The following is a 20,021-nucleotide window of genomic DNA, read 5'->3' on the forward strand; positions in this document are numbered from 1 at the left end:
GCTCTGAGCCATCATGACCCTCCCACTAAAGCCATTACAAACAGCAAACTGGACACAGCTGCCTACATACTGATGCTGTTTTAATTAAATCCAGCAGACCTGTGTCCACAGTGCAAAATCTGGCTCTCTTATCTTGCTGGTACTCACGGGCCTATGAGAAACCGCACCTATGGTCATCAAGCATCGAGACAAAGAAAGCGGCTTTAGCAGTGCAAACGCTAGGAGTTGGTTCACGTACACAACAGTCTCCCCTGATTCAGAACACAAAAAGAATCCCAGCAAAATCCTCCTAAATAATGTCAACATAATACACCTTAAAAACATCACAGCAAGAATCTGTGGCACACTAATACTGCACTTTGAAACACTGTGGGTGCAAAAGAATACATTGACAAATCCACACCGCCCACAGCCATCTAGTCAATCTCCAGCCTCAAACATGCTGACTGTAGGAAAGATGTTTCCTCATAAGGAAGAAGACAAGTACAACAGCTGGGCTGCCATTTTATCTGGTTAAGTTGCAGATACAGTCTTTGTTGCTGTAAGCAGGTGCTGCACTGAGATGTGTTCAATGCTCCCCACACAGCATACAGTGCAGGAATGGATTGTTTTAAAAATACTGTTTCCTCACCCTATTTTTTTTCCTTCCCTTCTCTTCTGAAATGTTAAATCAGTGAAGGAGGCTGGTTTTCTATCTACTCCTCCCTCCTAAGGTGCTGAGTCACAGAAGTGCTGTTTGTTCCCTGCTACAATGTCTAGCGCCAATTCTTCACTTGTGAACCCTGACAGGATGTCGCCAAGGTTGTTCTGTCGAGTGAGCATCACAACTCAGCTTGTTATTGCAGCCTCTTCTCCGGGATTGCAGACAGTGATCAGAAGTGAGAATCTGAGCTGATTGTACCCCGCTCCTCCACTCGACCCCCCACCCCCCCACTCCCCCCACTTCCTAAGTGAGAGGGCATTATTAGCACCTCCAACTTGCACTCACACTAAGATCAGCTAGCTGAGAATCAAAATCGAACCTTCCTGATCCAAAGGGCTTAGCTACTCACTGTGTAAATTTGCTTCAACATTAGAGCTAAACTGCTCTGCTATTTAATATTATACATCCGGGGCAAGGAGAGAAATATTAAAACATTTTGTGTCTGATCACAAAGACTAGTGCAACTAGAGTAGAATTCTCCTGTGTGTTACTTTACCAGAAGAATAAAACTCTTCATAAATAATTAGCAAGAGGTAAATGCAGAAAATGCTGCACAATGTGGGTGTGCTGGTGTAATGTGCTTTGCTTATATAAGGGGAACATATGTAAACAGACCCACGGATACAAAATGTGCATGTTAGCACACGTATGCATGAATTCTGCAGATGTACAGTAAGGGTATACATGCACAGATGCACATCACACACATATGCTGTTAATGAATATACACAGACGTACAGTACGTGCATGTATACACATGTATGTGCCTGCATATACATATTTACAGGAAAAGTGCGTACACAGAGTGTGTACAGTTAGGCAAAAGGGGACGTTTAGAAAATATTTGCAAGCAATTCACCCATCGAAAGGCAAATATACGCCTGTCCTTAGCAGAGACTTAAAAGAGATGGAATACTTTTTGTTCAAGGTGCTGAACCAATGTCAAAAGCCGTTTGTAAAAATATTCCTTGAGGCTATATATTTTTTTTTAAATGGGGACTCCCAATTTCCTGCCCAATGGAAATACTGCCATTTTGGATCCTGTTCCCTCCTGCCCCTTCTGGTAATGTTAATGCCGGAGGGTGTCTTCCTCCACATGCATAGCGTGATAATATATTTTCTGAGGGACTGATCTGAATAGTGACTCCTCTAACCACTCTCTATTACAATTACAGAGCTTCTCTGGGACACAGGTTAGCCTTTCCCAGTCAGCAAGGTCACAGCAGCCACAAGGAATATTTTTATTAAGTAATTAATGCACTTTCAAAGAAAAAATCTAAACTTTGGGGAATTGCTTATTCCAAAAGTAAATCTCCATTTTTAAAAAATTCTGTTTTGGTCTTCTTTACATAGTCAGTTTTACTTCTGAACTGAAATTTTTAAATTTTTATTTTACCTAAACCGTTCAACCCAAATGTATTTTTGGAGATTTTGAGGGAGCTTTTCCCAGGCTGAGCAGTAAAGATCCATTTTCAGATGAACACAGCTGGGTGCAATACATTTAGGGGAAGCGCCGAGTCTGGAATGTCGGTAATTTCTATTCTGGATTAGAAAGCACAGAGGAGCATCATTCTCTGGGTTGAGCACTGGGAAGACTCTGGCCGTTTGCAGGAATCCCACTCTCCCGGCCTCTTCCATGGGGGGTGTATTCATATGGAAACTTCGTATTCCCTTGTGTCCTGAAATCAAACAGAGGAGGAAAAACACAGCAATGTATCTGGCGTTCTCTTTCTCATGTGCCTTAGTAATAATGATAAAAGTGCTAAACCAACCTCAAACCTTGAAGGAAACCACCATTAAGGCAACCAACAAAAGAAACTGAGATGAGTGGAGGAGAATTTTACACGAGAGGAGAGGAATTTTATACAGCAAGTTGTTATGATCTGGAATGTTCTGCCGGAAAGAATGGTGGAAGCAGATTCAACAGTATCTTTCAAGAAGGAATTGGACAAATACTTGAAGAGAGAAATTTGCCAGATTTTGAGGGAAGGGGAGGGGAATGGGACATAATGGAAAGTTCTTTCAAAGAGCCGGCACAAGCACAATGGACCGAATGGCCTCCTTCTGTGCTGTTTATTCTTCGATTCTAAGTTATCAATGAAAGACATCTTACAATGTTGCTGTATTCCGACCTTTACAGGTACGGAAACATAACTGTGAAGCAGGGATGTGACAATTTTTACTTTTTTCAGCAATTTTTTTCACAGTGTTTCTTCATGCTGGCGCTGACTGCTCTTGGTCAAGTGGTATTCTTCACGTGTGAACCTAATCAATTAGACTCTGGTGGGCTATTCATTTTGAGATCCACAATCCTGTTCAGCCAATGTCTTCCACCCATATGCTGTTCAGCATGGAGGCTTATGTACAATGACCAGGAGCTAGGACCAAGGCTGATTTGTCCCCTGTCTCTAGACCAGGGACATGATGGTCAGTTGGTATGGTTCTTTTGGCTACCTCAACCAGCTCAAAGCAGGGATTGGACCTGGGATTTTGCTAGGCTTTACGGTTTGGTACCAGACTGCAAATTTCATTTATCTGCTGAGACACTGAGGAAATAAAAGTCTTTGACCTGGGAGCTTGGGGAACCTAGTGTTCCCTGTTATTATCTCCATGATAACACCTTGGCCAATCAAAGGACTTGCCAACCAATTAGCTCCCTTTTTTCCCGCAGTGTTAGTTGTTGTGATGGTTTGAAATTTGGCATTCTTGTGTTTGTCCTAATGGGTGCAAGATGGAAAGCTTTGGCAACATGTTTCTCTTTTCAGCAATGCAAAAGTCTTAAGAGTTTCATTCTCAACATTACCATCCATCACCGGAATGAGCATAAAGTTCTGACGCCACTACCCCTCCAAATAAAAATACATCAACTCTCATTGCAACTCCGAATTAAATATTGGTGGATAAGTGAGCAAGTGGTTCACATTTACAGTACTGTCTCCTAGATGAACCTATGCTTCCATCTAACTGCCTTTATAATGTTGCTGGGAAGAACATTTTGAGCTTTGCTTATCAACATATAACCGGATGGCATGCTGTAACAAAAGGACATAAATACACTATTCTTGTTGTTTCGCTTCTTCTCTGTATTTGCACATAATGTTCAGTGACAGTGGTTACACTTGGCTTCACCAGAATAAAGAAATGTTCAGCTACCTCTAAATGTTTCACACGCCGCCCCCACCCCCCCCCTTCCACTCTCACCATTTTTAGGATATAGACCCAGAGAGAGACACCTAAACCAAACCCTTTCCTACATTAGTGGAAGAAAACCAGCAACATACGCCTGTCTCATAGATGGGATTGTCGAAGGCTGTTTCCACCGTGATTTGACTGTATGGGTGAGAGGACATGAGAGGCAGACGCAAGTTTGAGTGATACCGGCATCTGGAATAGAGAGATAGGGAGAAATTTTGATTAGGAGATAATGGCAAACAATACTACACACGAGGCTTTTACTATTCTGTTAATCACTAGGCTTTGCCCACTTTTCGGGCTTCCCCAGATTGCAAGGTACAGATTGCACATTCACTGCCTTTCATACTACCCATCACCATTCATGCATCTTTCTCAATAGAAAGCGATTTCACTCCATCAATGTCCAGCTAGTTTGTGATTAAAGACAGTGCAGGTTTGTACCTGATTTCTTGACAGCATTTATTATTCATTCTTCCTCCGCCAGTATTCTGTGCCACCTTTACACCAAACAGGCCATCAGATTACACAATAACACAAGAAATAGGAGCAGGAGTAGACCACATGTCCTGTCGAGCCTGCTCTGCCATTCAATACGATCATGGCTGTTCTTGGGCTTCAACTCCACTTTCCCATCTGCTCTCCATTATCCCTTGATTCCCTGAAGGACCAAAAGTCTGTCTATCCCAACCTTGAATATATTCAACAACGGAGCAACCACAATCCCTGGGGTAGAGAATTCCAAAGACTCGCAAACCTTTGAGTGAAGTAATTTCTCCTCATCTCGGTCCTAATCTCGCACCTTATCCTGAGACTGTGTCCCCGTGTTTTAGATTCCCCAACCAGCAGAAACAATCTCTCAGCAGCTACCCTATCAAGTCTCTTGTTAAGGCTGGCTATTAGGTGACTAGGACTATTAACTTGAGACTTGGTTCGTGACTCCTGTCAGATACCCGGGCACAGCAAGTGAGGTGGTTTACAATGAGGGACAGGTCACCACAAGCAAAGGTGTTGGAACAAACCCATTGATGTGCTGAAACAGTGTTTCTGCTGCCAGACCATTCATCAGGGCCTTTGCAGTACAGCCCTGACTGATTATCTAGATTTGTGGTCATCTGTTGCATGTTGCAGAACTTTGCCATCATGAGGGACCAGTATATACCACCACCTGGGCAGCATGAAATACCAGGAGAGGCAAAGCTGTGGCTCAACTGGTAGCACTCTCGCCACATGGTCCCAGGTTCAAGTCCCACTCCAGGGCTTGAGCACGTAATAAACCAAAGTTGACACTCCAATACAGTACTGAGGGAGCTCTACACTGTCGGAGGTGCTGTGTTTCAGATGAGATGTTAAACCCAAACCCAAGCTCAGGTGGATGTGAAAGATCTCATGGAACGATTTCGAAGAAGAGCATGGAAGTTATTGCCAGCATCCTCACCAATATTTATCCCTCAATCAACATCATAAAAACAGATTATTTTGTCATTAACACATTGTTAACCATATTCATAAAAAACACGTTGGTGGAATATGGATGTTAGTCTGTAATGCCAAAGCGACAGAAGCAGAAGAAGGGGCAGGATGAGCGGGAACAACATTGACCATCACTGTCCCTAGCTGCGGCACTCTCAAAGACCAGCTCACTCGGGAGCTCTTCTCATGTGCCATCCCTCCCATCCCCAACACCCCAACAGCCTGTGCTAACACCATCCCTGCTATCCCTATCTGAGTCCCTTCCTTCAGTCTAACCTTATGGGTCTTGTGCTTGCTTCTGAGCAAATAAATACAAACACTGAATCCAGAACAAAAAACAAATTCATCCAGCAATTCAATTCTATCTATGACTAATGGCTTTCACTCAGACCAACTGAAGATAGCTCGTGTGGGAAGTGGAAAAATATCATGATGTCATGAGAAAGATTTCTGTCCCTGCCACAGTACAGAAACAGCTCTTTGCAAAGTACAAATGATATCCTACGTGGCTGTGACACAGGTAACCTCTCCACCTTGTCCTTCTCGACCTGTCTGCAGTCTTTGACACCATCTTCCTCTAACGCCTCTCCACTGTCCTCCAGCTGGGCGGGACTGCTGTCACCTGATTCCATTCTTATCTATCTAATTGTAGCTAAGAAATCACTTGCAATGTCTTCTCTTCCTGCTTCCACCTCTGGTGTCCCCGGGTTTTCACATGTACACTGACACCACCCAGCTCTACCTCAACATCACCTCTCTCGACTCCTCCACTGTTGCTAAACTATCAGACTGCTCGGATGAGCAGAAATTTCCTCCAATTAAGTATTAGAAAGACTGAAGCCATTGATTTTGGTCTCTGTTCCAAATTCCGACCCCTAGCTATCAACTACAGCCCTCTCCATATTCATAAAAAACACGTTGGTGGAATATGGATGTTAGTCTGTAATGCCAAAGGCAATAATCTGAGATTAAGCCAAGCTGTTTGCAACCCTGGTGTCTCATTTCATCCCAAGATGAGCTTCTGACCTCGTATGCAGGTCATTACTAAGACCATCTATTTCCACCACTGTAAAATTGCCCAACTTTGCACAGTCTCAACTCATCTGCTGATGAAACCCTCATTCAGGTCTTCATTACCTCTAGACTCGAGTATTCCAACATGCTACAGGCTGGTCTCCTGCGTTCTACCCTTATCCAAAACTCTGCTGCCCGTGTCTTAACTTGGAACAAGTCCTGTTCCCCTGTCATCTCTGTGCTCACTGACTTACGTTGGCTTCCGGACAAGTAACATCTTGCTTTTAAAATTCTCAAATCCCTCCATGACCTCGCCCCTTCCTATTTCTGTAATCAGGACAAGCACAAGAATGCCAAACTTCAAACAATCACAGCAACTTATACTAGAGGAGAAAAGGGAGCTATATGCTTGGAGAGTCTATAGTTCTCTGTTGCTTTCTCCATGGCAATGCCTTAGCTGATTAGAGTCAACTTTCCAACCAATCAGCACCCCTTTTTTCCTGTAGTATAAATTGTTGTGACTGTTTGAGATTTGGTATTCTTGCATTTGTCCTGATGAGTGCACTATGCAAAGCTTCAGCAACATGTCTCTCTTTCCAACAATATTCAAATATCTGTGCTTCTCTAATTCTAGCATCTTGTGCATCTTCATACTTAATTGCTTCACCATTGGTGGCTATCCCTTCAGGTGCCCAAGCTCTGGAATTCCCTCCCTACACCTCTCTGCCACTCTATCTCACTTTCTGCCTTTAACACGCTCCTTAAAGCCTACTTTTTTGACCAAGCTTTTGCTTATCTGACCTAATATCTCCTTACGTGACTCAGTGTCACATTCTAATAAAAGCAAAATAACATGGATGCTGGAAATCTGAAATAAAAACAAAAAATTCTGGAAATACTCAACAGGTCTGGCAACACCAATTCTGAAGAAGAATCATATTCGGCTCGAAACATTAGCTCCCTTTCTCTCTACATAGATGCTGCCAGACCTGCTGAGTTACTTCAATGTCATACTTTGTTTCTATTGCTCCTGTGAAGCACCTTGGGATGTTTCTTTACATAAAAGGTGCTATATAAATATAAGTAGTTGTTGTTGAAAAGAAAAATTAAGCATATTAAATTAGAAATCTCAGTAATGATCCTACTGATGTGCTCACATGAAACTTCCTTGTCTGTCATTTGGCTCCTAGAGTTAAAATTTCATCTGATAGACTAACATGTTCACTAGTAATATTCAAAGGATCAATTTCAATACAATTGTTGGTATTGCTGAATAAAGAGACTTGCTGTTAAAGCTTTTTGCCATGCACTCACCAGGACAGATATGCAAGAATACCAATATTAAAGGGAACAATAATTTTTGCTGCGTGAGAAAAGGATGCTGATTGGTTGGCAAGTGGTCCCTGATCACTGATCTTAACTATATGCATTGGGATTCCTACAGTTCCATGTGCTATAAGATTGGCCTTATTGGCAACCTTGTAAATAGGGCCAGAGCCATTTGCTCACCATGCAAGCTTGATGCTGCAATACAGCCCATCAAAGCCATCCTGTGGGATAGTGGCTACCCAATTAGATCACTGCTCGCTGTATACATCACAAACTCATGGTTGGGCCGAAGGCCACCACTTTCAGTCCTGAAAAGTGCGCAGTCTGTGGATTACTGTGGAAAGGTAAACTGTCTCAAAAGTTTGAACAACAGGTGAAGCTAGCCATTTCATGCTGCTAGTATGCAGTAGCAACACGAGTGATATTCTCCACTAACAGGGATGCTGCCAATAAGCCTAAAAAAACAAATGAGTATTGTGGTAAGTGAATTTCAGTGCTGGTGTGATGCTAGGTGTGTAGGCTGCATGTCCCAATGGTTGACGGATCGTATCAAACAGCACATCCCTTCGGCTGTTCGCAACAGGCAAAGTACTAACTGTACCCGACCAGCCTGTACTTGCAAAACTCAAAACATAGTGTCCAACATTAGATGTGATTCTGCGATTGGACAGCACTTCCTTAACAATCCTGATTGTGCTAAGAATTACACTGACAACCAATTTAAGATTGTCAGTTATGCTAACAAGTGTGGCTCACTTACATGTGCTAGAAGCTACATCTATTCTCACATAGGGCCCTGTGCTTTGCAGACAGAAGCAGCATGTCCATGCATTGCACCTTTTTCAATTAATCAAAAGCTTTGGGGACAGCCATTCCCTGGTTTATTCCTCATGGTAATGCCTTGGCCAATCAGACTCGACCTACCTGGTTTGAATTTAAACAATAGCTTGGCAGTTAACAGTTACCTGGTGCATTCTTCATGGCAACACCCCTACCAATCAGAGTCCACTTACCAACCAATCAGCACTCTCTTCACATACAGTATAAATTGTTGTTTTCCCCTTATATTGGTATTCTTGTGAAGTGCCCTGATGAGTGCAAGGCGAAAAGCTTTGACACGTCTCTTTGTTCAGCAATACTCAAGCTCTGTGCTACCAAACGACTATTTTTGGTATTATACAGAGAGTTACAACTAACCCAGGCTAATGTGCACCTGATAATTGACACAGATATCACAGAACAGAAAACATCTTTCACCTTGCTAAGTGTAAAAAATAACACCCAAATAAGTTATAGCTATATCCAAAAATGTACAATCCAAGTACATTATCATTAAAATTAGATACAGTTAAAAGCTAATTTTAAAAAAAAGTATTCATTCCCAGGATGTGCGTATTGCTGCCCATCCCTAATTGCCCCTAAGAAGGTAGTGGTTGACCACCTTCTTGAATAGCTATGGTCCATGTGGTGAAGGTGTTTCCCCAGCGCTGTTAGGCTAAAAGGACTGTAATTATATGCCCAAGTCAGGATAGCGTGTGACTTGGAGGGGAACTTGGATGGGGTGGGGAGTGTTTGGTGCACCCATGCACCTATTGTCCTTGTCATTGTGGGTGGTGGAGGTTGCGGTTTTGGGAGGTGCTGCAGGGAATGCCTTGGTGAGTTTGCACTGTGTTATTAAGTACTGCAATATTCCGAGGAGTCCAAAGGATTATTGCTCGCTTACCTGGTGACGTAAATGTAGGCACTTCCCAGCAGTATGGAGATGATGAGGATGGGAATGAATATCGCCAGAGCCATATTCCCGCCTTCCATTGACGTCTCCACAGCTGTCCCTGATACTGCAGAAAAAGCAACTGAGAAGTGACTTTATTATTTCAAAGCTCTCTTACTGACTTAACTATTTTCAAATTTTCTCTCGTCCTTCCTTGAAGGCACTCACTCCTGCTGAAGCATGGTTCTGTTAGGGGTGCTGGTCCAGTTTGGCACTTTGGGCAATTGCCCATTCTTTGTGAGTGAGATATAGTGATTACAACACTTCTCATTTCAAAGGAAGCTGAGTGAGTCTTGTATGTATCTCACTCAGAAGGAAATGATTTTAAATCATTAATCCCTTCAGACTCCTTTGATATTTTAACACAAATGCCCTGATTTTAATTTTAGGTGGTGGCAGAAAATAAGCTAGCGACAGGCTGGCCATTGTAGCCTGCCTGGTTTTCATTGACTTCAAGGGAAAAGAATCTGATACAAGTGTTGTGCCAGTTATGCCACATCATTTTCCACCCGTTAGTCTATAAACTCTGAAGTCAAATGTAGTACCCCAAAGAGAGACCTAACTCAATATAGAATAGATATTGAAACTTGACCTTCCTAGGTAGAACACCCAGCACTGCATTTATCCAATAAGGGAATTCTAAATGAAAATGTTGCAACTTGATTTTCCTGCTTTCCATTATACCTGCTACACTCCTGACTACCAATGCTGAGCAGCATTACTTACCTGTTTGCACTGCGGCCTGTAGGCTCAGTGTACAAAAACTGAGTGCTGCTGCATTGGTTAAACATCAGGGCCAGGATTTTATGGCCCCGCTGTAGCATGTATCCCCCAGCGGATGCGGCAAGCCATTTTAATCTCCGCTCAGTTCGGTGGGACCCTAATATCCTGCTGGGTGGGAGGGGCCATAAGATCCTGGCCCAGGTCCTCGGTGTGTCATTTGAGCAAGTGTACATTCTGCATGAAAGAGGAAGAGGCAACGGTGTGGAAGGGAGAGATGCTGGCCACATGGGTGTCAGTCCACAGCACGAAACTGCCCAAACTGGCACAAAATGGCCAGACTCACTCTTGAAGTCAACAACAACGGGCGGTGTAGAGAACAAAATTAATATTCTCACTGGTGTAGAAGGATGCGTGTTTTTGGAGTTGGTGTTTAGGTGGTTAGGTATGTTTGGAAAAATATTATTCTGTACCTAGGCTATACTGTATTAGACCTGGCTGAGCTTGATCTGACAGTGTAAGTGGTGCTTTATTGTACCTCAAACCCATGCTATGCCTGACCTGGGTGTGTATGATAGGACACTATAGATGGAACTATACATCCAGCCAATGCGATAACTGACCTCTGGGAGTTTGCTGGACAATGTAGATGGAAATTTACTTTACATCTAGCCCATGCTACATCTGACCTGGGAGAGTCTGAAGTTTAGATGGTGCTTTACTCTACACCCAACCCATCTGGCCTGGAAGAGCTTGATGCTAACATTGAAGGTCCATAATGTAGAAGAAGATGGGGATTCTGCATTTAACATATGTTATTCCTGACCTGAAAGTGCATGATGGGACCTTGTAGAGAGAGCTATGTTATGCATCCAAACCACACTGTATGGTGACCCAGGAGAATTTGATTGGATAATATTCAGGGAACAATACTCTGCACCTAACATAGCTATCCCTGGCATGACAGAGCTTAATGCAGACACTGGGTGCCAAAAAAGAAAGAAAAATCAATTAATCATGACTCAGAAATTATTTCACAAAACATACCAGACCAAAACACTTTTCACAAAATCTTTTTTCAACAGGCTAAACAAAATGATGTTCCCTACTAGAATAACATCGTTTTATCATAATCAGCAAAGCTGGCAGCGAGTGGCATTCTCCATTCATGCCCACCCAGTTATTAAATCTTCTTACAGTCAGCCTACAGTGACAGTTAAAGCCCTTACCTTCCAACGAGTGTTCGAAGCCATACTGAGCAGCTGAAAATAAAGACAAGAAGGAGATTTTTTGAGAATGTTTGAATAGGCTGTGTAATTCTTTGTAAGGACTAGCTCGGCAGGCCAATCTGGCAAGTAGGCATCACAGTGCGATAGAATCACAGACTCACAGATTCTTAACGGCACAGAAGGAGGCCATTTGGCCCATCGTGTCTGCACCGACCCTCCAAATGAGCATTATGACCTAGTGCCATTGCCCTGCCTTTTCCCCTGCACCCCTGCACATTGTTTCTATTCAAATAATCATCTAATGCCCTCTTGAGTGCCTCGATTGAACCTGCCTCTGCCACACTTCCAGGCAGTGCATTCCAGACCCGAGCCACTCGTCACGTGAAAAGGTGTTTTCTCACCTCACACTTGCTTCCTTTGCAAATCACTTTAAATCTGCGCCCTCTCGTTCTTGATCCTTGCAACACTATGCAATTAAACTATATGCTGCCCAAACGCCACAGTTTTACTTAACAAACTCAGTCAAGGTGCCTGAGTGTATCCAAGCAAAAACAAATCACTCATCCTACCACTAAGGAACACAAAAGCGTGGATAATCGTACATTGTATTGCTTAAGTGTTTGGTGGTACATGTTCAAGGATCTGTGTGCATGGCTTAATTAGTAGCACTCCTGTCTCTTAATGAGAGATTGTAGGTTCACGCCCCACTCCAGAGACTTGAATGTAAAAATCTCAGCTGACTTTTCAGTGCAGAGCTGAGAATATGTTGCACCATTGGAGGTGCTGTCTCTCAATCAAGAGGTTAGACCTCTCAGGTGGGCGTAAAAGATCCCCTGACACTTTTTCGAAGAAGAACAGGGAAGTTCTGTCTGGTGTTCTGGCCAATAGGCATCTCTCAATCAACCTCACAAAAACAGATTATCTGGTCAGCATCACATTGCTATAATAAACGCAAAAATACTGCGGATGCTGGAAATCTGAAAGAAAAACAGCAAGTGCTGGGAAAAGTCAGCAGGTCTGGCAGTATCTGTGGAGAGAGTAACAGCGTTAACGTGTCTAGTCCATATGGCTCTCCTTCTGCTTTGAGGAGGTGATTAGTGCAGGGGGTAGTGTCCCTGTTTCTGTGCCAGAAGCTCCAGGTTCAAGTTCTCCTCCAGGACTTGATGGTCACAGAAGATGCATTCATAACGTGGCCAAACAGGTTGCATAGCAAGCAACCTGTGAGTCCTTCCAGAACACACCAATGGCAGGCGGTAAGAGCAGGGGAGATTCCTGGTCAGCCATGTGATGGAAAGAATGTTGGCGCCTCAGTCACTACCCATAGCTCCAGGCTACAACATGTAGGTAGAAGTGCATGTTACCATAGCAACTTGGCCTCCCTATGTGATCAGTAACACACCACCACCACTGTACCTTGTAATTTATAGTTGACGGGGTTTCAGTTGGACACCTGATTTGAGATGGATGGCCCTAGTAGTGAGGACGATTGAAGGTAACGCTCGCTAACGAGGCTGAAGTGCTGAACAAGGAAGTCAATTTAATGATTTCTAAGGATGAAAATTTTGTTTCAATTTTGGATTGCAAAAGATTAGAACAAGTTCAAAACAAGAGCATTATTTGGAAGATCCTGTCCTCACCCAGTGCTCAGGGACTTACATCCTCTCAGCATTCATCCTGCTAAACTCCCTCAGGATCTTATGTTTCAATAAGATCACCTCCCATTCTTCTAAACTCTAATGAGTATGGGCCCAGCCTACTCAACCTTTCCCCATAAGACAACCCCTTCATCCCAGGAATTAGCTTAATGAACTTTCCCTGAACTGTTTCCAATGTAAGGACATCCTTTTTTAAGTAAGGAGACCAAAAGAGTACACAATAATCTAGCTTCAGTCTCATCATCACCCTGTATAGTTGCAGCAAGACTTGTTTGCATGAAAAATATGTAAGTGGTTGTTTAACAATTTAATGGCTGTGCTCATTGTAGGGTCCAAAATCCTGGGAAACCAGCTTGATGTAGTTCAAAGGGTGGAGGGTTGGTGGGTTAAGAGAGACCAGTTATGCTCCCAGAAAGCTCAGGCAATAAATTCAGTGTATTTAGCATTTGCATGATCTTTCATACTTGTAATGCACTTATGATTTATTATCTTACATATTACTGCAGGAGTGTTAGCTATACCCATGGATTAATTTACAAGCCCATGTACTGTTGCACTTTCAGGTTAGTTATTTGTTTTCAAAAGCCATTGACTTACCTTCAAGGCTGTTTTTGAGTTTTCACATTTTTTGGAGTTGAGTCAACTATTTATATAAGTTTTTTTTTTGCTTTTATTTGTCTGCGCTGTCATGTAAGATGTATCTAAAAAAAAGTCTCATGGGTTCTGAGGCTTAAATGCTTCCACATTTGTATGGCACTGTAGGGAACTGCAAAATTATTGGCTGTCATTCAAACTCGATGTTTCCTTTCAGTTCTGATACTTCACCCATCCTCTTTAAGGTACTACTGCAAGCCCTTCAAAATTGGGCACCTTGGTGGAATTTCTTCCCTTCCGAGTGGTGAGCTGCCTTTTAAGGTAATGTGACACACTTTTAATAGTTCAGCAAATTAATCTAAATGAGTCCCTGAAAGCTCCCCACGTCGACACCTTCCTAACAGGGGCTTGGTGCAAAACCCACCCACTGCTCAGACAAAAAAGTACTCAACAGCTGAACACCCTCTCGCCCCCAACCCCAATCCTGTAAAAAATGAGCCTTACTTTACACTATACAATACAAATCTCTTGGTCTGTTGCCAATTCTCCGAGCAGCCTCTGGACCCCAGAAGTGACAGGCAAATCTCCCGATTTGATTGCTCTATGGCCCTGGCCACGCCAAGGCTATTGGGAGACTTGCCTGTAACACTGGGATTCCTGAGCCAGCACAGGCTTGTCCTGGGGCGGAATTTTACATCCCCGCGGGCAGGGGAGCGCCCAACCAGATCGGGTGGAAAAATCGCGCGCGATGACATCGGGCGAGCGTCCTGACATCATCGCTCGCTCGTGCGGAATTTCGGCCGGCAGCGCACCCGTCGACAATTAAGAGGCTTATTGAGGCCATTCGTGTAGTAATTGACCTGGATTTTTCACTGCCCGTCCAACGTTATGGTTGGCGAGCGGGTGGGTGGGTGAATCTGTCAGGCGGCCTTTGGATTTTGGAAGAAACCTCATCCAAGGGACGGGATGAGGTTTCCGATATTAATTTAAAGAAAAGAATGTTTGGGCAGGATTTTTAACATCACTATGCTTAGGAGTGACTATCATGGGTGGAATTTTTTTTCGGAATTTCATCATGTTTATTTTTGGATTTAAAATTCTTCAGCACCCTAAGGCATCTCTCTTCCTCCGGGGAGCCTTCACTGCGCACTCCCCCCCGCACCTGCACCCTCGCTCTCTTCCAGCCCCCACCCTGGCAGCCTTTTAGCCTGCCTTTCACTCTCGCTGGCCATTAACTAGCCAGCCAGCATGAAATTGCGACCGGGGACCGATCGTGGGTGGCGCCCCATTTCCCAGGCACCCCCCCCACCCCCACCACCCGCCCCCCCCCCCCCCACCCCTCCCTACCGCTCAGCCTGCCCGACGACCGGAAAACCCTGCCCCTGGGTTACTTGCAGCATGTACCGCTCTGAGTGTCATATGTAATAATGCCTTACCTTTACACAGAGGCAGTGGCCCACTCCAGTGAGATGGATGAGCTATGATGCATCTGATGGTGACCTCCCCGACCAGCTCAAACCCTTCATAACACATAAATGTTAACGTCTCTCCTGGCAGATACAACCGCTTGTACAGAATCTGGTAACCATTTTCTGGTAGTCCAGGGTTCTTGCATGCTACGGACTCCTCAGCTGGAAAATAAAGGATGGAAATATTTCAGGTGGGTGACAGAGGGATATCACAAGCAAGAGGGAGTAATAAGAATGGAAATGGAAATGGAAATGGAAATGGAAAATGAAAATGAAAATGGAAATGGAAATGGAAATGGTAATAAAGGATGGAAATATTTCAGGTGGGTGACAGAGGGATATCACAAGCAAGAGGGAGTGATAAGAATGGAAATGGAAATAGAAATGGAAATGGAAAATGAAAATGAAAATGGAAATGGAAATGGTAATAAAGGATGGAAATATTTCAGGTGAGTGACAGAGGGATATCACAAGCAAGAGGAAGTAATAAGAAAGGAAGATCTTCATTCATATAGCACCTTGCATGACCACATGAAGCCACAAAGCACTTTACAGCCAATGAAGTACTTCTGAAGTGCAGTCACTGTTGTAGGAACTATGGCACTTTACAGCCAATGAAGTACTTTTGAAGTGCAGTCACTGTTGTAGGAACTACGGCAACCAATTTGCACACAGCAAGCTCCCACAGACAGCAATGTGATAATGATCAGATAATTTGCTTTTTTGATGATGTTGGTTGAGGGATAAATATTGCCCAGAACACTGGGGAGAACTTGCCCGCTCTTCTTCGAAATAGTCTTGTGGGGCCAGCTTTTACATTTACCTGAGAGGGCAGGCCGGGTCTCAGTTTAACGTCTCATCCGAAAGATGGCCTGTGTTTCTTGCCTGCAGTGACAATGCTTCACCACTTTGGAACTGGTATTCATCCTTACAAGGCGTTATTGTGGTAAAGGTGAACAATGACATCCATGATCCTTGTTCCGATCTGCCCAGTAATGTTTGAATAGTGACAGGCCCTGAAATTCTGCTGGAGTGTCTCCTGGTTTCCTGTCATTGTTCCGATAGAAGAGTGTCAGTGGAAATCCCACCTCCCCCCGACACCGCCCCCCCCCAAAAAAAAAGGGACAGAGAGCCAACCTAACTGGCTTGTGCTGATCTCCGCCAATATCATTTTGGGCAGTTCTGCTGGCTGGAATTCCAACAGGAGAAAGCTGCACAATTTCATTGCCAAGCTTCATGGCAAGTACAGAGCTAATGTGAATCATGCTGTTGGTTCCGAGGACTCAGCTGATCAAGCAACAACTTGATGAGCTGAGCCTTACCATTGATGGCATGAGCTAACTTGCCTTATCTTAGGCTTGCAACAACTGGTGGCCACAGATTCGGGAGGACATGAGCCGGGGAACTCACCCTAGCCCCTTTTTGTAGAATGTGATGAAGTTGTGGATGAAGACAAGCCAGAGTTTGGCTGCAATGCCCACGAGCCCACAGGGACCACCCCACTGGAAAGCAAGGACGTAGGTGCTTCGAGATGTGGTTAAAAAACGCTTTATAACGAACATATATAAACGTAAGTCTGTCTTTTTGACCCCAACTGCCTGCCGACTCTCCACTTTTCTTTTTCCCCTCCTCCCCTTTAAAAGGACTTCTCAAAACTGTGAGACATTTACAAGGTAAAAGGTGTTTTATTAATACAACCAGCTCAGCAATGCACTGGGTAGCCCCTTGATCCATTAAGCTTTGTGAAAACTGGCTCGCTCAAGTTCTAGGAAAATAATGTTCGCTGTCCCTTTAAAATAAGGCCTGTTTTCTTAATCCTTACAACCTTGTTAATTCATGGGCTCGCTGTATTTTTTTTCCCCTTGTGTTTGAGGGATGCTGTGTTGACAGCAAGGCGAATAGGCCACAGGCTCCCTCATGCCTGGTGCCAACGTATCGCATAATCAGCCACAAAGAATGACAGGAGGTGACAGGAGACTCGTTTACTTCCCTCTTCTCCGAGGTGCTGCAATCCACTTCACCATCTGGATAAGCAGGTCACAGCGATGGAAGTTAAATCTGAATGACAGGCTGTCATGGGAGCGCAAACCCACTGCCGTCTGGCTGGTACAGCTGTCTTGTCAACACTTGGCACGATGGAGCACGTTTACCTGGAGAGTGACCTTTGACCTCTGTACCTTTGACCAAGCAAGAATGACCTTGGCTTTAATCAAAGACGACGGGGGAAGGGGGTTTGGTGGCGGACTGCAGTTGAAGATTTGGCTTCTGGTCCTGGAGACTGTGAAACGGTCTTGGTGTGACTGAATACCGCACTCAGACAGACAGGCAGTCACATGTGGCTCCGTTGATGGATAGTGTGGAGAAGGGCTACATTCCAAAGGGAAAAGTTATTTTTTAACATAAATTTGACAAAACCATGGATTTTGGGTCATGGTAACAATACTCCTATTTTTTTTTCCCCCAGAATGATTTGATAAATCCACGTTTCCCAGCAAGGATCGGTGCTCCCTGAAAGCTCACCTTGTAAAGCCGCAGACATGCGGCCTGTGGTTCTGTGTGCAGGAGCTGCATCAGGTTATTTTCATTGCTGAAAGTCTACAGTTTGCAAAGACAACTGTGCCTTAAGTGCCTCATGGTGGAGGGGGCGTTGACACCCAGGCACATAGTGAGCTATTATAACAGGTGACCAAAAGCTTGTTTGAAGAGGTGGATTTTAACAAGGGTCAAAAAAGAGGAGGGAGAAGAGGGACGCATAGAGAGTTTGGGAAGGGGATTCCACAGCTTAGGGGCTAGGCAGCTGAAGGTAAGGCCACCAATAGTTGAGCAATGAAAACTTAGGGATGTGCAAGGTGCCAGAGTTGGGGAAGTGCTGAAATCTCAGGGTGTTGTTGGGTTGGAGGAGATCCAAAAGATAGGGCAGGGCGAGATTATGGCAGGATGGGGAGGACAAGGATAAGTATAGAGGAGAGTGCGAGAGGAGGACCCCGAGCCAGGCAGTCAGCAGCTCCTAGGGGAGAGTGTGAGAGGAGGACCCTGGGATGGGCAGTCAGCAGCACCTAGAGGAGAGTGCGAGAGGAGGATCCTCAGACAGGCAGTCAGCAGCACCTAGAGGAGAGTGTGAGAGGAGGACGCTGGGACAGGCAATCAGTAGCACCTAGAGGAGAGTGCAAGAGGAGGACCCTCAGACAGGCAGTCAGTAGCACCTAGAGGAGAGGGTGAGAGGAGGATCCTCAGACAGGCAGTCAGCAGCACCTAGAGGAGAGTGCGAGAGGAGGACCCTCAGACAGGCAGTCAGTAGCACCTAGAGGAGAGGGTGAGAGGAGGATCCTCAGACAGGCAGTCAGCAGCACCTAGAGGAGAGTGCGAGAGGAGGACCCTCAGACAGGCAGTCAGTAGCACCTAGAGGAGAGTGTGAGAGGAGGACCCTGAGCCAGGCAGTCAGCAGCACCTAGAGGAGAGTGCGAGAGGAGGATCCTCAGACCGGCAGTCAGCAGCACCTAGAGGAGAGGGCGAGAGGAGGACCCTGGGACAGGCAGTCAGCAGCATCTAGAGGAGAGTGTGAGAGGAGGACCCTGGGACAGGCAGTCAGCAGCACCTAGAGGAGAGTGTGAGAGGAGGACACTGGGACAGGCAGTCAGCAGCACCTAGAGGAGAGTGTGAGAGGAGGACCCTGGGACAGGCAGTCAGCAGCACCTAGAGGAGAGTGTGAGAGGAGGACGCTGGGACAGGCAGTCAGCAGCACCTAGAGGAGAGTGTGAGAGGAGGACCCTGGGACAGTCAGCAGCACCTAGAGGAGAGTGTGAGAGGAGGACGCTGGGACAGGCAGTCAGCAGCACCTAGAGGAGAGAGTGAGAGGAGGATCCTGGGACAGGCAGTCAGCAGCACCAAGAGGAGAGTGTGAGAGGAGGACCCTGAGCCAGGCAGTCAGCAGCACCTAGAGGAGAGGGCGTGAGGAGGACCCTGGGACAGGTAGTCAGCAGCATCTAGAGGAGAGTGTGAGAGGAGGACACTGGGACAGGCAGTCAGCAGCACCTAGGGGAGAGTGCGAGAGGAGGACCCTGGGACAGACAGTCAGCAGCACCTAGAGGAGAGTGTGAGAGGAGGACCCTGGGACAGGCAGTCAGCAGCACCTAGAGGGGAGTGTGAGAGGAGGACCCTGGGACAGGCAGTCAGCAGCACCTAGAGGAGAGTGTGAGAGGAGGACCCTGGGACAGACAGTCAGCACCTAGAGGAGAGAGAGGAGGACCCTGGGACAGACAGTCAGCAGCACCTAGAGGAGAGTGTGAGAGGAGGACCCTCAGACAGGCAGTCAGTAGCACCTAGAGGAGAGGGCGAGAGGAGGACTCTGGGACAGGCAGTCAGCAGCACCTAGAGGAGAGTGTGAGAGGAGGACCCTCAGACAGGCAGTCAGTAGCACCTAGAGGAGAGGGCGAGAGGAGGACTCTGGGACAGGCAGTCAGCAGCACCTAGAGGAGAGTGTGAGAGGAGGACCCTGGGACAGGCAGTCAGCAGCACCTAGAGGAGAGTGTGAGAGGAGGACCCTGGGACAGGCAGTCAGCAGCACCTAGAGGAGAGTGTGAGAGAGGAGGACCCTGGGACAGGCAGTCAGCAGCACCTAGAGGAGAGTGTGAGAGGAGGACACTGAGCCAGGCAGTCAGCAGCACCTAGCGGAGAGTGTGAGAGGAGGACCCTGGGACAGGCAGTCAGCAGCACCTAGAGGAGAATGTGAGAGGAGGACCCTGGGACAGGCAGTCAGCAGCACCTAGAGGAGAGTGTGAGAGGAGGACCCTGGGACAGGCAGTCAGCAGCACCTAGAGGAGAGTGTGAGAGGAGGACACTGGGACAGACGGTCAGCAGCACCTAGAGGAGAGT

General features: G+C 45.6%; 1 protein-coding gene across 1 annotated transcript in view; it reads right to left on the reverse strand.

Annotated features, from left to right (window-relative positions):
• Window positions 1-2,352: 2,352 nt before the first annotated feature.
• Window positions 2,353-20,021, reverse strand: part of LOC121285705 (seizure 6-like protein) — a 247,482-nt gene continuing 229,813 nt past the window's right edge. Inside the window, exons 13-17 of the mRNA XM_041202396.1 lie at window positions 15,117-15,311; window positions 11,432-11,464; window positions 9,435-9,549; window positions 3,985-4,087; window positions 2,353-2,382 (exon numbers count right to left, since the gene is read on the reverse strand). Coding sequence (XP_041058330.1) covers window positions 2,353-2,382; window positions 3,985-4,087; window positions 9,435-9,549; window positions 11,432-11,464; window positions 15,117-15,311 — 476 coding nt within the window. The remainder of the gene's footprint in view (window positions 2,383-3,984; window positions 4,088-9,434; window positions 9,550-11,431; window positions 11,465-15,116; window positions 15,312-20,021) is intronic.

The sequence above is a fragment of the Carcharodon carcharias genome, chromosome 13, assembly GCF_017639515.1.
Source record: "Carcharodon carcharias isolate sCarCar2 chromosome 13, sCarCar2.pri, whole genome shotgun sequence".
In the NCBI taxonomy this organism is placed as follows: Eukaryota; Metazoa; Chordata; class Chondrichthyes; order Lamniformes; family Lamnidae; genus Carcharodon; species Carcharodon carcharias.